General features: G+C 33.4%; 1 protein-coding gene and 1 pseudogene across 5 annotated transcripts; one reads left to right on the top strand and one right to left on the bottom strand.

Annotated features, from left to right (window-relative positions):
• Positions 1-729: 729 nt before the first annotated feature.
• LOC144544835 (hydroxycinnamoyltransferase 4-like) lies at positions 730-6,195 on the bottom strand (annotated as a pseudogene). The gene is made up of 4 exons (XR_013508344.1): positions 6,185-6,195; positions 5,425-5,806; positions 2,283-3,278; positions 730-1,511 (listed from the first exon to the last, which is right to left on the bottom strand). The product of XR_013508344.1 is annotated as a hydroxycinnamoyltransferase 4-like (transcript).
• Positions 6,196-13,510: 7,315 nt separating this feature from the next.
• LOC144545047 (TATA-box-binding protein) lies at positions 13,511-17,464 on the top strand. 4 transcript variants are annotated; one of them, XM_078293600.1, is made up of 10 exons: positions 13,511-13,585; positions 14,097-14,334; positions 15,182-15,269; positions 15,348-15,419; positions 15,508-15,558; positions 15,645-15,689; positions 15,792-15,884; positions 16,373-16,474; positions 16,743-16,816; positions 17,084-17,464. In XM_078293600.1, coding segments are annotated over exons 2-10 (603 nt in total). In that variant the 5' UTR covers positions 13,511-13,585; positions 14,097-14,257; the 3' UTR covers positions 17,085-17,464. The 4 variants fall into 4 exon arrangements, with proteins under 4 accessions (XP_078149726.1, XP_078149724.1, XP_078149725.1 ...); XM_078293598.1 differs by lacking the exon at positions 17,084-17,464 and having other exon boundaries at positions 16,743-17,040; XM_078293599.1 differs by having other exon boundaries at positions 13,520-14,334.
• Positions 17,465-17,859: the final 395 nt, after the last annotated feature.

Here is a 17,859-nt window from a genome sequence, read left to right as displayed (position 1 = left end):
GTAATTTTTAAGGAGTTTTGTAAGGTACTTATCAGAGTTAATATTTACCAATATTATCTTTACTATGAGTGAGGCTATGGTAATATAATATTATTTATTGACCCAGATACATATGTGTATTTTAAAGACTGTATTTTAAAGTTCAAATAGTCGATCTGAACAATTAAACATAATTTCCGTGTCAAAATGTAATTGTAGACCAAATTTGATATTTTTGTAGATTTCCTTTTCTTTTTCATTTTCAGATAGATTGAAAATTATTGCTTTCTGGTGGTCTGGAATTCTTAAATTAAGTGATTTTCTACCTGTCTAATTAATTTGTAAATATGTTCTACAAAATATAAAATTTGGTTTGCAAGTACAAAATATAAAATTTGGCTTAGAATTAGCACCAGCCATTAAATATTGTAATTTTTTTTAGAAAAAAAATCCGGTTTTAGTTATTCATTTCAAGAAAAATTATATTAGCCATAGCCGCCGAATATATAAGAATCAAATGAAGCTTGAAAAATAAATAAAATTTTACAAACTAAATAAAACCTACTCATATTCATATGGCTTATTATTATTTATTTTCACATATGTGCAATATATGGAAATAAAATATTTAGTGATTGGTGCTAATTCTTAGCTTCCCTTTGGCAATTACACCTAAAAGCGGAATTATTACTCACTTTCTTCATTAGTCTTTTTTTTTTAAATCTTCACAGAAGATGCGAAGTCGGGAGGGGGAATCGAACTCTCGACTTTTGGGTACAACAACTGTAGGACTTTTTCCTAGCCAATTGTGCTACAAGTGCATAGAGAGGGAGGGGAGACTGGTGTAAATTTGAATTTTAACATGTGTTTATTTTAGTATGACTATTTTGCCCTTGTAGATAGTTATGGTATGAAATTGCCTATTCAATCCCTTTGCTGTCGAGGGATCTGAAAATCTGTACCTGTTCCAAGGACTCCATGTAAGGTGATACAAGCCCATACACCAGGCACAAAACAAATCAATCTATAATTCTATACAATCTATATCAGAGCTGAAACCAAGTTTTACTTGAAGCTTTATGAGCTAAAACTATAGCCCAAATTTTATTTTAGATTGAAACAACAGAATCAAATAGTCGGATACATAGTTAGTTGAAGATAAAAAAAAAAATTGAAAAGAAAAAGTTAGAAAAAAAACCAGCAGTACAAAACTATACTGGTACAACACTACAAAACCAGCAATTACACAAAATAAAAAATAAAAATCTCTTCTCGTCTCACTTCAGTCGATATTACAAATAAAACTACTGTATCACTTTGCTTAGAACAAATAAGACAGTTAATATTACAAATAATTTTTTTATGTCACTTTGCTTAGCACAAATCAAGACGGTGCATATACAGGATTTTGCAAACATTATTTTTGCATATCAAAACCCAGTACCAGTATTTTGTAAAACCCTCATCCATAGCTGTAGCATATCCTAGTCACATATTATCTCAGCCTCTTCAATTTTGATATTTCTGAACACCTGTGACCCAAGGATAAACCATATATCAAAGAATCAGAGATATCATATATTAAAGAAAGAACAATGACATGTACCAATGAAAGGACACAGTTTACCAGTAGCAACAAAAGCATACCAACAAAATTTTAAAAAATTACCCAGTAGCAAGCTGGTCTTTACATCCTCCAAACTTTCACTAATTTCCTGAAATTTGCATACCAGTCCGGACTGGTACAAGCCAAACTACTATTAATTTTGCAAACTCAATAATCATACAAAAATTAGTTCATAAATAGAACTACTTGCCAATTTGTTCATAAATAGAAAAATGTGAAAAAGAAAGAGGACTGGTCTTTACATCCTACTACTGGTACAATGGTTGTACCATCATCATACCATACTGCTTGATAGTTGTCAAATGCAAGCAAACAGCTCTCATGTACACATAAGATCTAATTTTCAAACCAAAACAGTACCAGCTGTTTGGTACCTACTCTTGTATCTTTAGGTTTCATAAATAAAACTGTTGGGTCATCATACTCCAATTTCTTCCATCATTTCCTATTACCCATCCCTGGTTTCATAAATAAAAATTACTGTTCAGTCCCGGGATCATCCAATTATGAAATATTCAGAATTAGATGTTGCATTATCTGGGCCTGGTTCCTTTGGTCATCTAAATCACAACCATTCAGACTTTATTAACAAGATGTCAAATATTAAAATTATTGACAATCTAAATCACAACCATTCAGAATAAAAAGGACAATAAAACCAAAACATGAAACTTACACTTGGTACTTAAAAAATGCAGGGCACCATAAATTTCAGAAATTTCAGAAAGTTCTCCATAATTTTGACTAGTTTCTGTTCAGCAGATGACACCAGTATATCAAGTTTGAAGACTCTTACACAACTCCTCACCATAGACCTTTGCGAACTTTTGCATGGTGGCAGAATCGAGCGACACTGGCTGCTAAACCAGCATCTTTTCCCGGTTCATTAATGATGTTTACAAGTCTGTTTCCATTTGTTGCAGCATATGTTATCAGCTCCGGTGCACCTAATCCAAAATCTGCATCATACACCGGCATTCCAGAAACGCAAGAAATGCGCAGATCAGATTTTGGCCATTCTTTTACTAACGATAATCCCTTGTTTTAATTCACCTCCACGTAATCAATGAAGGATCTAATATACTCATCCGTAATCCCATCAATCACAGCTTTCACAATATTAGCTACAATTTCAATTGGACTGGATGTGACCTCAGATACTTGAGCAGTTGCAGACATTCTGATGAAGGCATTACCAAAGAACTTCTCAGGGAGAGGCGGGTGTACACGATGGCGTATGTCTGCAATAAAAAAGAGGCTCGTCTTGATTCCAGGAGGAAGTTCTTCGGCAATGCAGTAGCACTTCCATACAAATGCCGCAACAACACAGAAGGTTGAAATTCTGGTGGTAATACCACCTTCTTGGCAACGAGATTTTAGGGAGCTAATTTGTTCATTTGAGAGCTTGAACTTTTTTATATCAGGAGATATAGGGTTTGATGTATGATTCAATTGATCATTTTCAAACTCAGCATAATCAAAGGTGATAGATGGCGGACAACGGGCAAGAAGTGGAGTATAATCAAAAGAGGGAACTATGATGATGTTAACGTCACCACGTGCAAATCTAGCCCATGTCTGGATAAAGTGAGAAGCGCTCCGATCATCAACTGAGACGTGATTAGTTAGTCGCAGTTCCTAACACCACTCCGCCACATTTGAGATATGTTACCTACACACAGTACCATCAGCATTTCAATTAAGAAGAAGATGACAAGTACTAGATGTGGAAATTGGATTGTTCCAGTAAAATCATTTCGATCAGGTTCAAGCTAGACTTCAGGTCTACATTGCCTCTAATTCAAGTCACTTGGGATTAAGGCCAAATCTAGTGTGGACCAATTCTTGGAGCTGATTAGTCAGGCTGGAGTTGATTGGATACAGAGATCAATCAAATTCATAGTGCTCGTAGATATTTTATCAAAAAATTTTGTTTACAAATTTGGTTTGGTTAACAGATGTATGTAATGTCGCCTCTAGATGGCAGAAGCCTAGTGACAGAGAGCAGGAGCCAAAGAAGAAAGGTGTTGTGCAATCGAGGGGTAGAAATCCAAACCCGCAACACAACATCAATCTGGTACAAGGGGCAAGGAAAGGGGTCTCGACTCTCAATCACTCAGCAAGAGCAAGGTTAAAAAAAAGGATACTAAAAAGCCAAGAACTGAGGCACAATTAAAAGCCCAGTCATGAAAAAGAAAACTGAGGCTGTTGTATAAACCCTCACACCAAAAATATGCTGGTATCTGTTCCTATCAGTACCAAGAAAATTCCTCATCCCAAGTGCTGCTGTATAAACCCCAAAAAAATCATACTGGTATCTGATACCAGAAAATAAAAAATCAGTACTAATAAAACCCAAATAACAGATGATACCAGCAGTCCAGCAGAGTGCCACAAATATACCAGTACTTGGTACAAATAACAGAAAAAGAGTAGGATTGAAACCTGAAAATATAAAACTAAGTGCCGAAAGGCCACCAAGAGCTGCACACTGTGACAGCCAACCCAAGTGTCTTATGACCACAACAAGAGCTGAACAGCTAAAGCTGTAACAGCCACCCGAATCAAAATCTGTTCTTATCAGATTCATACAAAAAACATACCACCAAACTGGTACAGAAAACCAGCCAAGTACCACCCAAACTAGCAAATCTAGTTCGTACGTGAGAATCCCAAAAGATGTAAAGGCCACCCAAACGAGCAAAAACACTAGCTAGTACGAGCAGACAGCTAGAGCAACAGAGTGAGTTTAATCTTGCCAAAAAAAAGGGTGAAACCAGTAATGAGAGAGACCCAGTGCTGTATAGCACAAATGAGAGAGAAAGAGGGGACAAAAACAAATACTTTCAGTTTTAAGAAAAATGAAAAATTGAATTTTCGAAGAGTATGGCTAGTATAACATCAGTGTCATTTCAGCTTATATAACACCAACTCCAAAACCTATCGAATCGACTTCAAATGGTGAATCCAAACCGTTCAAACTGATCTACTTCATTAGTTGTGCGTTTACATCAAAATTTATAACTTTTTGAATTTATTTAGTATCAAGTCAAGCGGTCAAATGTATGAATTTTTAAGTTAATTTTAATACATTCATTTTTCAACATTTTTATCACTTGATTTGATACTAAAATAACTCGAAAATATAAAAAAAATTGTATGTAAACGCATCACTCATAAAGTAAATCGGTTTGAACGGTTTGGATTAGTCATTTAAAGTCTATTTAATTGATTTTGAAGTTAGTGTCATATGACACCGATATTATACTAGCTGGACTCATTTTCGAATATCGGTTTTATTCAGTAATGGTGATTGGGCTGGAATTCGATAAGGAAAAGAGAGAAAAGCCGAAAAAAGCCCAGTAACAAAAACCAGTACACAGAAAAGAAAGATTAAAAAAACTGAGACTCTTCTAAATGCCCAGTAACAAAACCAGAAAAAAAAAAAAAAAAAAGTGAAAAAATAATCGGAAAAAGAAAGATTGTTGCTTTTAAAGGAAACCTCTGTATTAACCAGTAAAGAAAGAATCAAAACAATTAAGGTTGAGAGGTTATATCCGAGAAGAAAAAGGGCACAATCCCAAACCAACTTTGAATTCTAAAAAAAAAAAAAAAAATATACTGCTGGTACTAAAGAACCAGTACTAGAGGAGCTACCATGGTTACTTTCCTACCTACATTTTTACCCATGACACATAAAAAAATTTAATGTTCTTTCACAATCTTTGCTTTCACGTTATATAAGAGGCAGAGATAGAACTAATTGAGGTACCTATATGCTTGTATTTATAAGAAAAGATAAAGTTAATTTTCTAAACCTGAAGCAAACACATAAGAGATGTCGAAGCCGGACCACTTGGAACAAACAGGCTTCTGAGCTCAGGCGAAGGATTGAAATTAATGTCATCTGAACTGCGCTCCGACCAGGCCAAAACAAAGAGTGCACCTTCAGCATTGCAATCAACCACTCTTTGACCGCCTTCACCTATAAAAAACCGACCGGCAAGGGGATAGAAGAGCACTAGTGTCTTGGCCAAAGCAGCCTTCAAGACCTCAATAGAGAAGAAATTCTCAGCTGCTTCATTATTCCTATAGTGATATACTACACATGTGTATGAAGCTAGTGCAACTTGATCCAAGTTTGATAACCAAAGCTTCCCTCTAGGGGTTTCATCAGATGGAACCACAATTAAAGGTGGACTCAATTACCTCTACCATTTTTCTTCCTCTCTTAATTGCTTCTCTAAATAACACACACACTATGAATTAATTTAATTAGTTTGTATAGCTAATGAGCCGAGCAGTTGTATATATGTGCCTCTTATATAATCAAAAAAGAGCTTTCTCTCTCCAGTAAAGCAAGCCCCCTTGCCAAAGTCCAAATATGCAATTCTTTATGACTGAACAATATAAAATGAGGAGGATGGGTGCAATATGTATCAAGAACTAAATAATCCCATGTGCCCATGGAGTTCACGTGACATGCCCTCAGATTACCTGACCGAATACAATTGAATCGGACGGCCCAAAATTGAAATTTTTAATTTAACAGGAATCTCAAAGCACAAATAATATTGCCCCTGCACCATCCCAAGCAGGCACCGGCTGAGATTAAATCTGGATTGTCCGTTTCAATTGTGTTGAGTCAGGTACCTGAGAGGCCATACAAGTTTAGCAACAATTATCAATCTTTGAAAATAGATTATATTAATCCAAAAATAAATATAACAAATTAATTGTGCCGACATAATTAACAGTTGGAATCTCAATGGAAAAGTAATTAAATAATTTGAGACTTGGATTAATTAACGGGTAACTAAGCATTTAGCGCATCAAGTACGGTGATCAGATCGAAAAAAATGTAAAATTTGGTCTCCAAGCACATTTTATTGTAGAGATCACATCTAACGGTTTGAATCGACGATTTGGACTTTGAAAATGTAAAAAATGGTTGTTGTAACTCAAAAATTGGTGTAACTTGATCCCTCCTCATATATATATATAGAGAGAGAGAGAGAATGGCTAATATCAAAACGTTTGCACCACGCCTCCTGTGCAACCAAGTCATTTTCCGATTTTTAAAGTCCAAATGATAAATCTAAACCGTTAGATGTGTTCTCTATATTAAAATGTGGTTGGAGACCAAATTTTACATTTTTTGGAATTTTTTTACTATTTATTAAGCCACTTTGAAAATCGCTGATCCAACGGTGGCTTCTGATTTTACTGTTCCAAACAGCCACCGTTGGATCAGCGATTTTCAAAGTGGCTTAATAAATAGTAAAAAAATTCCAAAAAATGTAAAATTTGGTCTCCAAGCACATTTTAATATGGAGAACACATCTAACGGTTTAGATTTATCATTTGAACTTTAAAAATCGAAAAATGACTTAGTTGCACGGAAGGCATGGTGCAAACGTTTTGATATTAGCGATTCTCTCTCTCTATATATATAATAAGGACAAATCCACATAAATATATGTATTTAATAGGGGGGTATCGTGTATATCCCTCAAAAATTTTGAAATTATCGGTCCCCCTCTGAGATTCATAATATCATATTTGCCTTTGAGAAGAACAACTAATTAGAAACATACATTTTTCTTAAGCATGCTACCAATTAATTTTATTTTTGTAAAATAATAAAATGGATCTTTTATAAAATTTAAATTAAGTTTTCATAGAAAATACCATAAAATGTAGAAATCTGTGAATTTTTTTAAATTAAGAAGGGTAAATATTATATTATTTATTTTTAAAGAAATAACTATGTAAGTTTATATATATATAGAGAGAGAGAGACGAGGAGGGATCAAGTTACAACAAGTTACAACAATTATTTTCTACATTTTCAAAGTCCAAATCGTCGATCCAAACTGTTAGATGTGATCTCTACAATAAAATGTACTTGGAGACCAAATTTTACATTTTTTAGAAATTTTTTTATTATTTATTAAGATGGGTACAAAAACTAGTCAAATTTAGACCATTGAATTTTGTACCCATCTTAATAAATAGTATAAAAATTTCAAAAAATGTAAAATTTGATCTGGAAGCACATTTTACTGTGGAGATCACATCTAACGGTTTGGATCAACGATTTGGACTTTGAAAATGTAGAAAATGATTGTTGTAACTTGTTGTAACTCAAAAATTATTGTAACTTGATCCCTCCATATATATATATATAGAGAGAGAGAGAGAGAGAGAGAGAGAGAGAGAGATGGGCTACGGTGAGTTGCGAAGTAAAGCGACTATTTTACTTCACGCTCATATTTTGCTATTTTAAAGTTCAAAACGTCGATCCGAACCGTTCATCTTGTTCTCCATATTGAAATGTGCTTGGAGACCAAATTTTACATTTTTTGGAATTTTTTTACTATTTATTAAGCAATTTTGAAAGTCACTGATCTGATGGTCCAGTAAAACAGCAATTTTAAAAAATGCTTAATAAATAGTAAAAAAATTCCAAAAAAATGTAAAATTTGGTCTCCAAGTACATTTCAATATGGATTAAACATCTAACGGTTCGGATCGGTCGTTTGAACTTTCAAAATAAAAATACAGCGTGAAGTAGAAACGCGTTTTACTTCGCAACTCACCGTAGCCCATCTCTCTCTCTCTCTCTATATATATATATATATATTAAGGGAAACGCTATTTTTTTTTGTTACCTCTGGAACCTACCCTTATTATTTTAGGCAAAGGCAAGGAAATATCCACTCTTGCATACAACATTAATTGTTATCAATGAGTTTGATTCATTTCTGACTTTATTAAATTTGGAACCCATTTTATATTGTTTAAAAAAGGAAAGAAAATAACAATGGATCTGGACTATTGAGTTCGATCCGAATTTTTGGATCGACTCAATGTGTCAGATCTTTCTATAACTTTTGAAAATGAGATACTCTTTTTATTTTTGTATGTCTCAATTTAATATTTTTTATAGGTAAACAAATTTTGAGATTTGTTATAGTATATCCTTCAAAATCTTCAAAATTATGTATTTTCTTCCCTAAAATTTTATAAGTGTATATGTCCAATTCTCCCATTTTAAAAAATCTCGTAGAACAAACACCCAACTTACTAGCCCATTCAGAAACAATCATTGTGTATCTATCTAAAGAGCAGGGTTCAAATGCTCCAACATTTTGTGCTCCAAAAATAATCCAATATTTGAACCGCACGTCCCATTTGAGATTAAAGGTTCAGATGCGATCTGGCTGCGACGTTTCATTTCCAAAATGACACGCCTTAGCTTCTTTCAATTATCTCCAGTATCTGAAATTAGCCTTCTCTCCAGTAATTCAGAAAATTGTTGCCATAGCTGAATCGTGCGTCCCTATCTTCGGTAATTCTGAAAATTGATGCCCTTTCTTCTTTCCACGACCTTTGATCTTCTTCCCTCTTTCATTTTCTCCTTCATGCGACAGAGAAAGAGAACAGGAAGTGGCTCCTTTTATTTTTTGCGCAAATGAAGTTTTTGGAGACAGATCAGTTTTGATTTTGCAAATGAAGGATTTTTAATTTGATGATCTCTCTAGCAATAGTAACTCCGTCAAGATACCCATTTTTACTCCAGTCTCTACACCTCTATATGTATTTGATTGTTGATACTTGATTTTGATTTTACCACAATTTGAACTGTATAGATTAATAAGTTTGTACTTAATTGTTAAAAATGAAAATCATGACTTGATGAAAAAATGACACTGACATATAAATTTAGAAACTTGACAAAATAATGAATATTCTTATTTTAGTTTTTTCGTGACCTTGTTCACGAGAGCGATATGGTTCTGGGAACGACATCTCAAAAGAAAGAGATGATCGAGGGGAGAGAGACTGAAAGAACGATAGTGCTTGGGAGAGGATGGGAGGGGGTCGCCGAGTCAAGAGGAGGGCAGTGAGCAGAGGAAATGGGCGAACAGAGAGATATTAATTGTAACTGGAGGCGATAGAGGAAAGTAGATTATATTTTTCTTTCGCTGATCAGAGCTTTTGATCCGCATAGATCTTAACACAAATCGTGCAGTTCAGATTTCGGATTATTTTTGGAGCATAAAATGTTGGAGCATTTGAACCCTCCTCCTATCTAAAAATATTAAAAATAATTAAAAATAATAAAATTTGATCTCTAAACACATTTTAATATGAATATTATATTGAGTATGTCGAATCAACTGTTTGAATTATTTGACTATTCACAATTCCCTAATAAATAATGCGTGTGGGATTAATAAGCTGCAATTGGATGAATTGCACATGTACCCGCTACTTATTTAAATTTCGAAATTAAGTGCATTTAATATATCCTGAAAGATTTTTTTTTTTAATATTAAAGCTTGGAGTTTGAAGTTGGGAAAAAATAAATCAAATAAAGCGAAGAAATCTTTGGTTACTCGCAAAAGACAATATTCTCAGTATGTGAGATCGTGAATTTAAATTCAAATGGAAAAAAAATCCTACGAAGATTGAAATATGAAATATTAAACCTACATCTTTATATAAAACAAAATCAAATCAAATCAAATCAAGCTTTTGTGAGCCTTAACTCAAAATCGAGAAGGATCATGAATACCTCTGTTATCACACCTCCATCATACCGCCCTCCACTTTTTAATTTTGTAATAACAAAAAAATTTAAAGCTTATATGTTAAAATAAAACTGTTAGATGATGATATATATTATTTTCTCTATATACACATACAAAATTTCACTTTCAGTATATGCTTATATAGATCAATAACACTAGTGGAAAAACTAGAATCAGGATCAGCTTATCTGGATCGGCTATATGAAACAACTGATCCTAATAACTATCTAGATCGGTTTTAAAAAAAAAAAACGATTCTAAAAACTATTCAGATCGGTTTTTATAAACAACCGATCATAATTGATGAACTATTAGGATCGATTGTTTGTTAGAACCGATCCATATAATATTAGGATCGGTTTTTACAAACAACCGATCCTAATAGTTCATCAATTAGGATCGGTTGTTTGTAAAAACGGATCATAATACTATCAGGATTGGTTGTTTCAAACAACTGATCTTGATTCTTATTTTCATTCCGCGCCTCTCATTTTCAACTTAGCGAAAATCAAACCCGCCTCTCAACTCCTCTGTCTCTGTCTCTGTCTCTGTCTCAGTCTCTCCCTCTTCTAGGGTTCTTATTTTCATTTCGCGCCTCTCATTTTCAACTTAGCAAACCCGCCTCTCAACTCCTCCGTCTCTCTCTCTCTCTCTGTCTCCGACGCCTCTCAACTTAGCGATCTCTGTCTCTCTATGTCTCGATCATGTCAAAAAAAGACGAAGAAGACGAAAACTGACAAGGATGTGCCATCCATCTCTTCCAAGTTCATGGAATGAGATGAAGGATGATGCCCCGGCTTATGCCCTTAAATTATACTTAAGGTACATACTGTTTATTTCCTCAAATCTCTTATGTACATTTGAGCATCCTTTGTATTTTTAATTTACACTAAATTGCAGTATTACAGTTCATGGTTTCAATTTTTTTTCATTTGAGCAAGGCTTTTTGATATTATTCCATCAGCGGTGAAGAGGTACACTTTGAGGTATGCTAGCTAGGTTTTCCTTGTCATTCAATTTAAATAATACATGTATCGAAGATGCACAAGCAAGCAATTAATGATATAAATATTTGTTCATATTTTGAAGTTTGCACTGGTGGAGACGATAAAAGAGGGAGTGTCATATATGTGGCTGAATTTTATTTTGTTATTGCACCAAATTTCTTCAACTATTGTACTTCTTTTTGTGTTTCATGAATTTTATTTTGTGTTCTTAATTGGTTTTGAGCTCGAATAAATCCATGGTAAATAAAAAAAATATTTTATGCTGGCCAGCAAATATATATGGAAGCTGGCCAAATAAAAAAAAAAAAATTTAAATCCAATATAACATCAGGACCGATCCTAATTCCATATTTTCCACTAGTGTAAGTTGAAAATTCAACATCCAAATTTCACCCATATCAATGTATTTTTGTAAGTTCTTGATACTGATCAAAATAAAGTCAAGATATCATAATCTTGTATATGTACATGGAGAAAATGATATAGATCAAATCTAACAGTTATTTTGATATTTGAGTTTTTTATATTTTAAGTTATTAGGATTTAATAAATAGAGATATGATAGAGGAATGATGGATGTACAGAAAATAGGTTGGTATAAGAGTATTTTCATTATGTAATTGTAAGAATTGAATTTATTTACCACATCAATAAATTTGTAATTTCTTTACATTAATTTCAAAATAATTTTTATCCTTGTAATTTCAATTTTTTTGACATAGCAAAAAGAATTAATTTTCAGAATTAACAAAGAGAACCATCTTTAATAATTGTAGAGATGGAAATGTTCATGATACTTGCAAAATAGTTGCAATAAATTATGTGACACTTTCAAACAAATTGACAATTGCCTCCTCGAGTAGAGACTTTACTTGCATCTCGATCGCAGTGGAACAGTAAGCAGATTAGCGCGATGGCTGTCGAATGACGACAGATTCAGTCGTGGATAGAGATGGGAAATAAGGTAATAGGGTGATTAAGAAAATAGTGAGAATAAGAGTACAAATAAATATGAATAGAATAATGAGAAGGATCAAGTTATAACAATTTTTGAGTTATAATAAGTTACAACAATAATTTTCTACATTTTTAAAATCCAAATCGTGGATCGAACCTGTTAGATGTGATTTCTACAATAAAATGTGCTTGGAGACCAAATTTTACATTTTTTGGAATTTTTTACTATTTATTAAGATGGGTACAAAATTCAATGGTCTGAATTTGACTAGTTTTTGTACCCATCTTAATAAATAGTAAAAAAATTCCAAAAAATGTAAAATTTGGTCTCCAAGCACATTTTATTGTAGAGATAATATCTAACAGTTTGGATCGACGATTTGGACTTTGAAAATATAAACAATGGTTGTTGTAACTTGTTGTAACTCAAAAATTATTGTAATTTGATCCCTCCTCTAGAATAATAGAGTAGTTTAGAGAAATTGATGAGAATAAATGAGTAGATATAGGACTGAGGATCATTTGACTCGATATAAATATTTTTTACTAGTGAAATTGTTAGTAGTGTAGTAGATATTTAAAGCCACTAATTTTAAAAAAAATAATAATTCTTGTGCAAGTGGATAATAATGCTCTAAACTATTTGAATTCATTGTTTAAAAGTCGGATTTGGAAAATTCTAGAATTAAAGAAACAAAATGCTTTGACGAGTTTAAACTCATACTAATTTTGCTCGATTGAAAAAAAATAGTCCTTGTTTACAAAAACATACAATATTGTTGTATATGAATCAAATTTAAATCTTATTTCTCAATCTTTTTTTTTATTCTAAACAATTTTCTTAAAATACCACCACTCAAGCATCCTTTTCCATTATTATTTTATATTAATTTTGTATTACTTTTATATCAGGAATAATTCTAAATAAATGCATAGACCAATAACACAAAAATTATTTTGAGCAAGTATTCCTTTTGTGACCGCTCCCAAAATGATTACAAAGCTAGCATTACTTAAAAGCCCAAAGTTCCTTTCCATTGTCACCGCTGGCCCAATTCAGTTCCTTAAAAAAGCCCAGCAATTACAAATTACCAGCTAATCCTGGCAATCCAACCCGTTAACCTGTAACACCCGGTCAAAACAACCCATCAAACCGGGGGCCCAATTCTAGTGTCGTCCGCAACCCGTTAACCTATAACACCCGGTCAGAAAAACCCAACAATTACAAATTACCGGCTACCTCTGGCAATCCGACCCGTTAACCTGTAACACCCGGTGAGAACAACCCGTTAACCGACTAAAAATCTCTCTAATTCTGACCCCCTATAAATACTCCTCCAAGGAGTAGATAAGGAGACCTCCTCGCAAACCGACAAATCCGGACCTCTCACGCAACACAGCCGACCAAACCCTAGGTCTCTCTCTCTCTCTTATCTCGCCTCCTCTTCTCTCTTTCGTATCTAATCTCCATCCTATAAAAGACTTCCCTTTCGAAATCTCTCTCCCATTTTTCGGGTTTTCCCGCTCGATTCTCGCGCTTTATAAACCAAATTTTGCCTGGTTTGGCGCGGATTCGAATTAGCGAATTGGTTTTTGGGGAAATAGATTGTAGTTTTTTGGGAATTTAGGTTTTCGATTTGAGAAATTTGTACCCAGATCTAGTATCCTCCCTTTTATCTAAAGATTTCCTCAATTGGGTCTTAGTTTGACCTTTATTATCTTAAAGTTTTGTCGGGTTTAGCGCGGATTCGAATTAGCGAATTGGTTTGTCGAGATTTCGACTTTATCCAATAAAACGGGAAATTGAGTGTAGTTTTTTGGGAATTTTGTTTTCGATTGGAGAAATTTTGTACCCAGATCTAGTCTCCTTCTCCCTTTTTTCTAAAGATTTCATCAATTGGAACCTCATTTTCCGAATATTTTCAGGAAGAAGAGAAGACTATTTATTCTATCATTTTGAGAAGAGAGAGAAGTAAGAAAAGCCTTGTTGGATCAACAACGAGATCTTGAAATTTGAGGGGTATTTTTGTAATTTTCAAGCGGACTTATAGAGAAAAGAAGGTTTTTGGAAAGGGGAAGGAAGGTTAATGGCAGATCAAGGCTTAGAAGGAAGCCAGCCTGTTGATCTGACAAAGCATCCTTCTGGGATTGTACCGACTCTTCAGTAAGAACAGTTATTTTTAATTAATTCAATTTCTGAGAAGTTGTAGAACAAGTTGTACAAGTCAGTGCTGGTACGGACCCAGTTGACCTGAAATGAGTTTTTCTTCTTTTGGGGTTGTTCGTGAACCATAGAATTAGTCAAATTTGCTTTGTATCTAAGCAAAATCAGACCTGAAAAGAGGTTGAAATTAATCATGGTTTTGGAGATGAGCAAAATCAGACCTGAAGTTGGTTTTTCTTCTTTTGGGGTGGTTCTCTATTTTTGAATTAGTCAAACTTGCTTTGTACCCAGAAGCTAAATCAGACCTGAAAAGGGGAGAGTTGAAATTAATCATGGTTTTGGAGATAATCCAAAAGGTTGTAGGATGGTAAAAAGAGGTCAACAATGAATAGTGCTACTCAAGAAAATGAAATAGCGCAGGAGAGTTTGGAATGATGAATAATGCAAATGAAGAAATTGTAATGGTGATGGAAACTGAGTAATTTGGTGCCCTGCCCCTTGGGCTCTTTCAAATTGATATTATCATAATAAATTATAATATGCTCTGGACAGTGTAAAGATATGTTCTAGGACCACCCCCAGTCTTGTCAGAAAACAATAAAAAATGTAAATAAAACAGAACAAAAATACTGAGTACATATGCAAATTTTAAATTGCATTTGTCTGATTTCATGCAAATTTAAATTTTCATCAATATGCAAATTTAAAATTGCATCAATGACCAATGTTCTGATTTCATGCATAAATTGACAACATTGTCGTGACTATGCAACATCTTATTTTACATAGTGATTACTTCAATTTTTTTCTCAAAATTGTTACTTATACCTATCTTTTTAATGCACAGGAATATTGTTTCTACTGTAAATTTAGATTGTAAATTGGATCTCAAGGCTATTGCTTTGCAAGCCCGTAATGCTGAGTACAATCCCAAGGTACCTTACATGTTTTGCAATTATACCCCCTTTTGGTGTATAATTAGATATATTTCTAACAATGTGTTACTCTTTCAGCGTTTTGCTGCCGTTATCATGAGAATTAGGGAACCCAAAACCACTGCTTTGATCTTTGCATCAGGGAAAATGGTGAGTTTAGTATAAATTCTATACTAATTTATACTGTTATAAGATCAAAGTGTTGTAATCTGTATCTTTATGTCTGCTTATACAATAGGTTTGTACTGGAGCAAAGAGCGAGCAGCAATCGAAACTTGCTGCTAGAAAGGTATTTTGTTTGTGTGCACATGAGTGTATAGGTAGGGTTTCTCATGTTCTTTCGGAGTGTACTAATTTAGTAATTTTGCTTTTTAGTATGCTCGTATTATCCAGAAGCTCGGGTTTCCTGCCAAATTTAAGGTAAACATTTTTACAGATTTTTCGACATTTTTTTTACCACCAAAATCACTGTATAATTCATGCGAAAAAGTTTTTAAAGTTTATTTTCTGATAATTTTGTAGGATTTCAAGATCCAAAATATAGTGGGTTCTTGTGATGTGAAATTCCCTATTAGGCTTGAAGGCCTTGCTTATTCTCACGGTGCTTTCTCCAGTGTAAGTTATTTATCTATGTTTTTATACGATAACCGACTTGTTTATGATTTGAAGACAATGCATTTGAATTTTGAACCAAGACATTATTTATAGAAATATAGTAACATATTGTTTTATAAATATATAAAAATTCAAATTTTCTTTCTTTAGAAAAAAGCTCAATATACTTTTTTTTGGATCAATTCTAAAATGAGAAATAATGCAATAAAATGCAAGTAGTAGATGAGTTATTGGAATTTTTGCTGTAATTATGTTAGATATGGTAATATTAAAACCATGATATTAAATTAAGTTAAACAAACTTAATAAAAAAGTATTTAAAGTAGATAAATAATTTATCAGATAAAAGCAATTTCTATTTCTTTGGACTTTTTATATCAAACTCTAGATCAAATTCAAAGTACGGGTGAGTTTGTTCCTTGTACTTAAAAAAGTACTTGTTCCTCTGATTTTTGGAAACAAATGTTTAATTCATTATTCTTGAGCAGTATGAACCAGAGCTGTTCCCAGGTTTGATTTATCGGATGAAGCAACCGAAAATTGTGCTCCTAATTTTCGTTTCTGGCAAGATTGTTCTAACTGGTGCTAAGGTAACATGCTATTTCACATGGAAAATAATATAAAATGTGGGGTATCTTTAATAACAACAGTCTGGAGTTGACATTTGAAGTGCATAATTTGATTTGAACACGATAGATATGAGATGTTTCAATAGACATTTCGGTCAAGTTATATCTTTTGTATTCATTAGGTGCTATGAAACAAATGCACAAAAATGGTGGTGGGACCCACTAAAGAATATCCCACAGCTGATTAAACCCTATATACCCTTGTCTCACTTTTATTCTTTGCATTTAGGTGAGAGACGAGACCTACACTGCATTTGAAAATATATACCCAGTGCTAACAGAGTTCAGAAAAGTATCACAATGGTATGATTTAAGGCTCTACAATTTGTCACCTAAATTACGCTTTAACTGGATTTTTTCTTATTTATTTAGAAATAAAATAGTATTTTCTACCGGAAAGGGAAGTTGTCAGGTAGTTTTTCGAAAATCTACCTGATTATTTTTTCAGAGAGAAGAAAAAAAATCCTTTTAATTGTGTAGTAAATGTTAATCAGGGAGGAGATGAATGGATATTTAATTTAGAACATAGAATCTGATAGCAAACTGCAACTCTGTAAATTATATGTGCAGATGGAACTCAAGAGGACTCCTTACTGGATCAGTGAGGTGGGACCTACTGCCAGTGACTTCTATATAATTATGTCCCAATTGTACATAACATTCAAACAGTCAAATCAAAGAGGTGTCGAGTCGGTTTTGTCGATTGATCTCTTAATGCATGTGCTCTTTTAGTTGATGATGATATGTACCAGGTTCAACTTTTTAAGGGCTTGATATGAATTTTGTAATTTTTGTTGGTTCAAAATTGCCCTTTTAATGAACTGGAACATAATTTGTGAAAAAATGTGAAATGTGCTGAGTGAGTAGAATCAGATACATTTATCAGAGGCGTACCATGTTTTCCTTTGAGAGAACGCTTGATGTTTAGACATTAATGAGAATCTTTTGTTTTGTGTGTGTGTTTAGTTTTGCAACTTTACTTTTTTATTTTTTTACTGCTTTATACAATCTTCTAATCACTGACATGTCTCTACTAAGCCTATTTTAGTTTTTGTACTGCTTTATACTATTGATTTCTGTTTAATTACATCGTGATTGAGAGAGTTTCTGTGCTCCCCTGCGATTCTCCCGCTAACAAACATTGTAACTGGATAATGGAACGCTCTGTCTGATGCAATTAAAGTTTATTTCTAGAATTACTGAACAAGGCATGAGACTTTTCAGGCTTCACCAAAACAAGCATGGAGGATACACCTCACCTTTTTATAAACTTTGTAAGGTTCTGTTATAGGAAATCAGTGGGAAATTATCCCACGTTCTCTGAATTAGGCAGACTTATTTTTTCG

Source organism: Carex rostrata, chromosome 27, assembly GCF_964058835.1.
Source record: "Carex rostrata chromosome 27, lpCarRost1.2, whole genome shotgun sequence".
In the NCBI taxonomy this organism is placed as follows: Eukaryota; Viridiplantae; Streptophyta; class Magnoliopsida; order Poales; family Cyperaceae; genus Carex; species Carex rostrata.
This window is presented reverse-complemented; position numbering and strand designations above follow the sequence as displayed.

Excerpts from the sequence above, each read along its gene's own strand:
- LOC144545047 (XM_078293598.1), top strand. The coding sequence starts at position 14,258 with ATGGCAGATCAAGGCTTAGAAGGAAGCCAGCCTGTTGATCTGACAAAG. Across the intron at positions 15,270-15,347 it reads ATGCTGAGTACAATCCCAAG|CGTTTTGCTGCCGTTATCAT; the intron begins GTACCTTACATG and ends TTACTCTTTCAG. Across the intron at positions 15,420-15,507 it reads TCTTTGCATCAGGGAAAATG|GTTTGTACTGGAGCAAAGAG; the intron begins GTGAGTTTAGTA and ends CTTATACAATAG.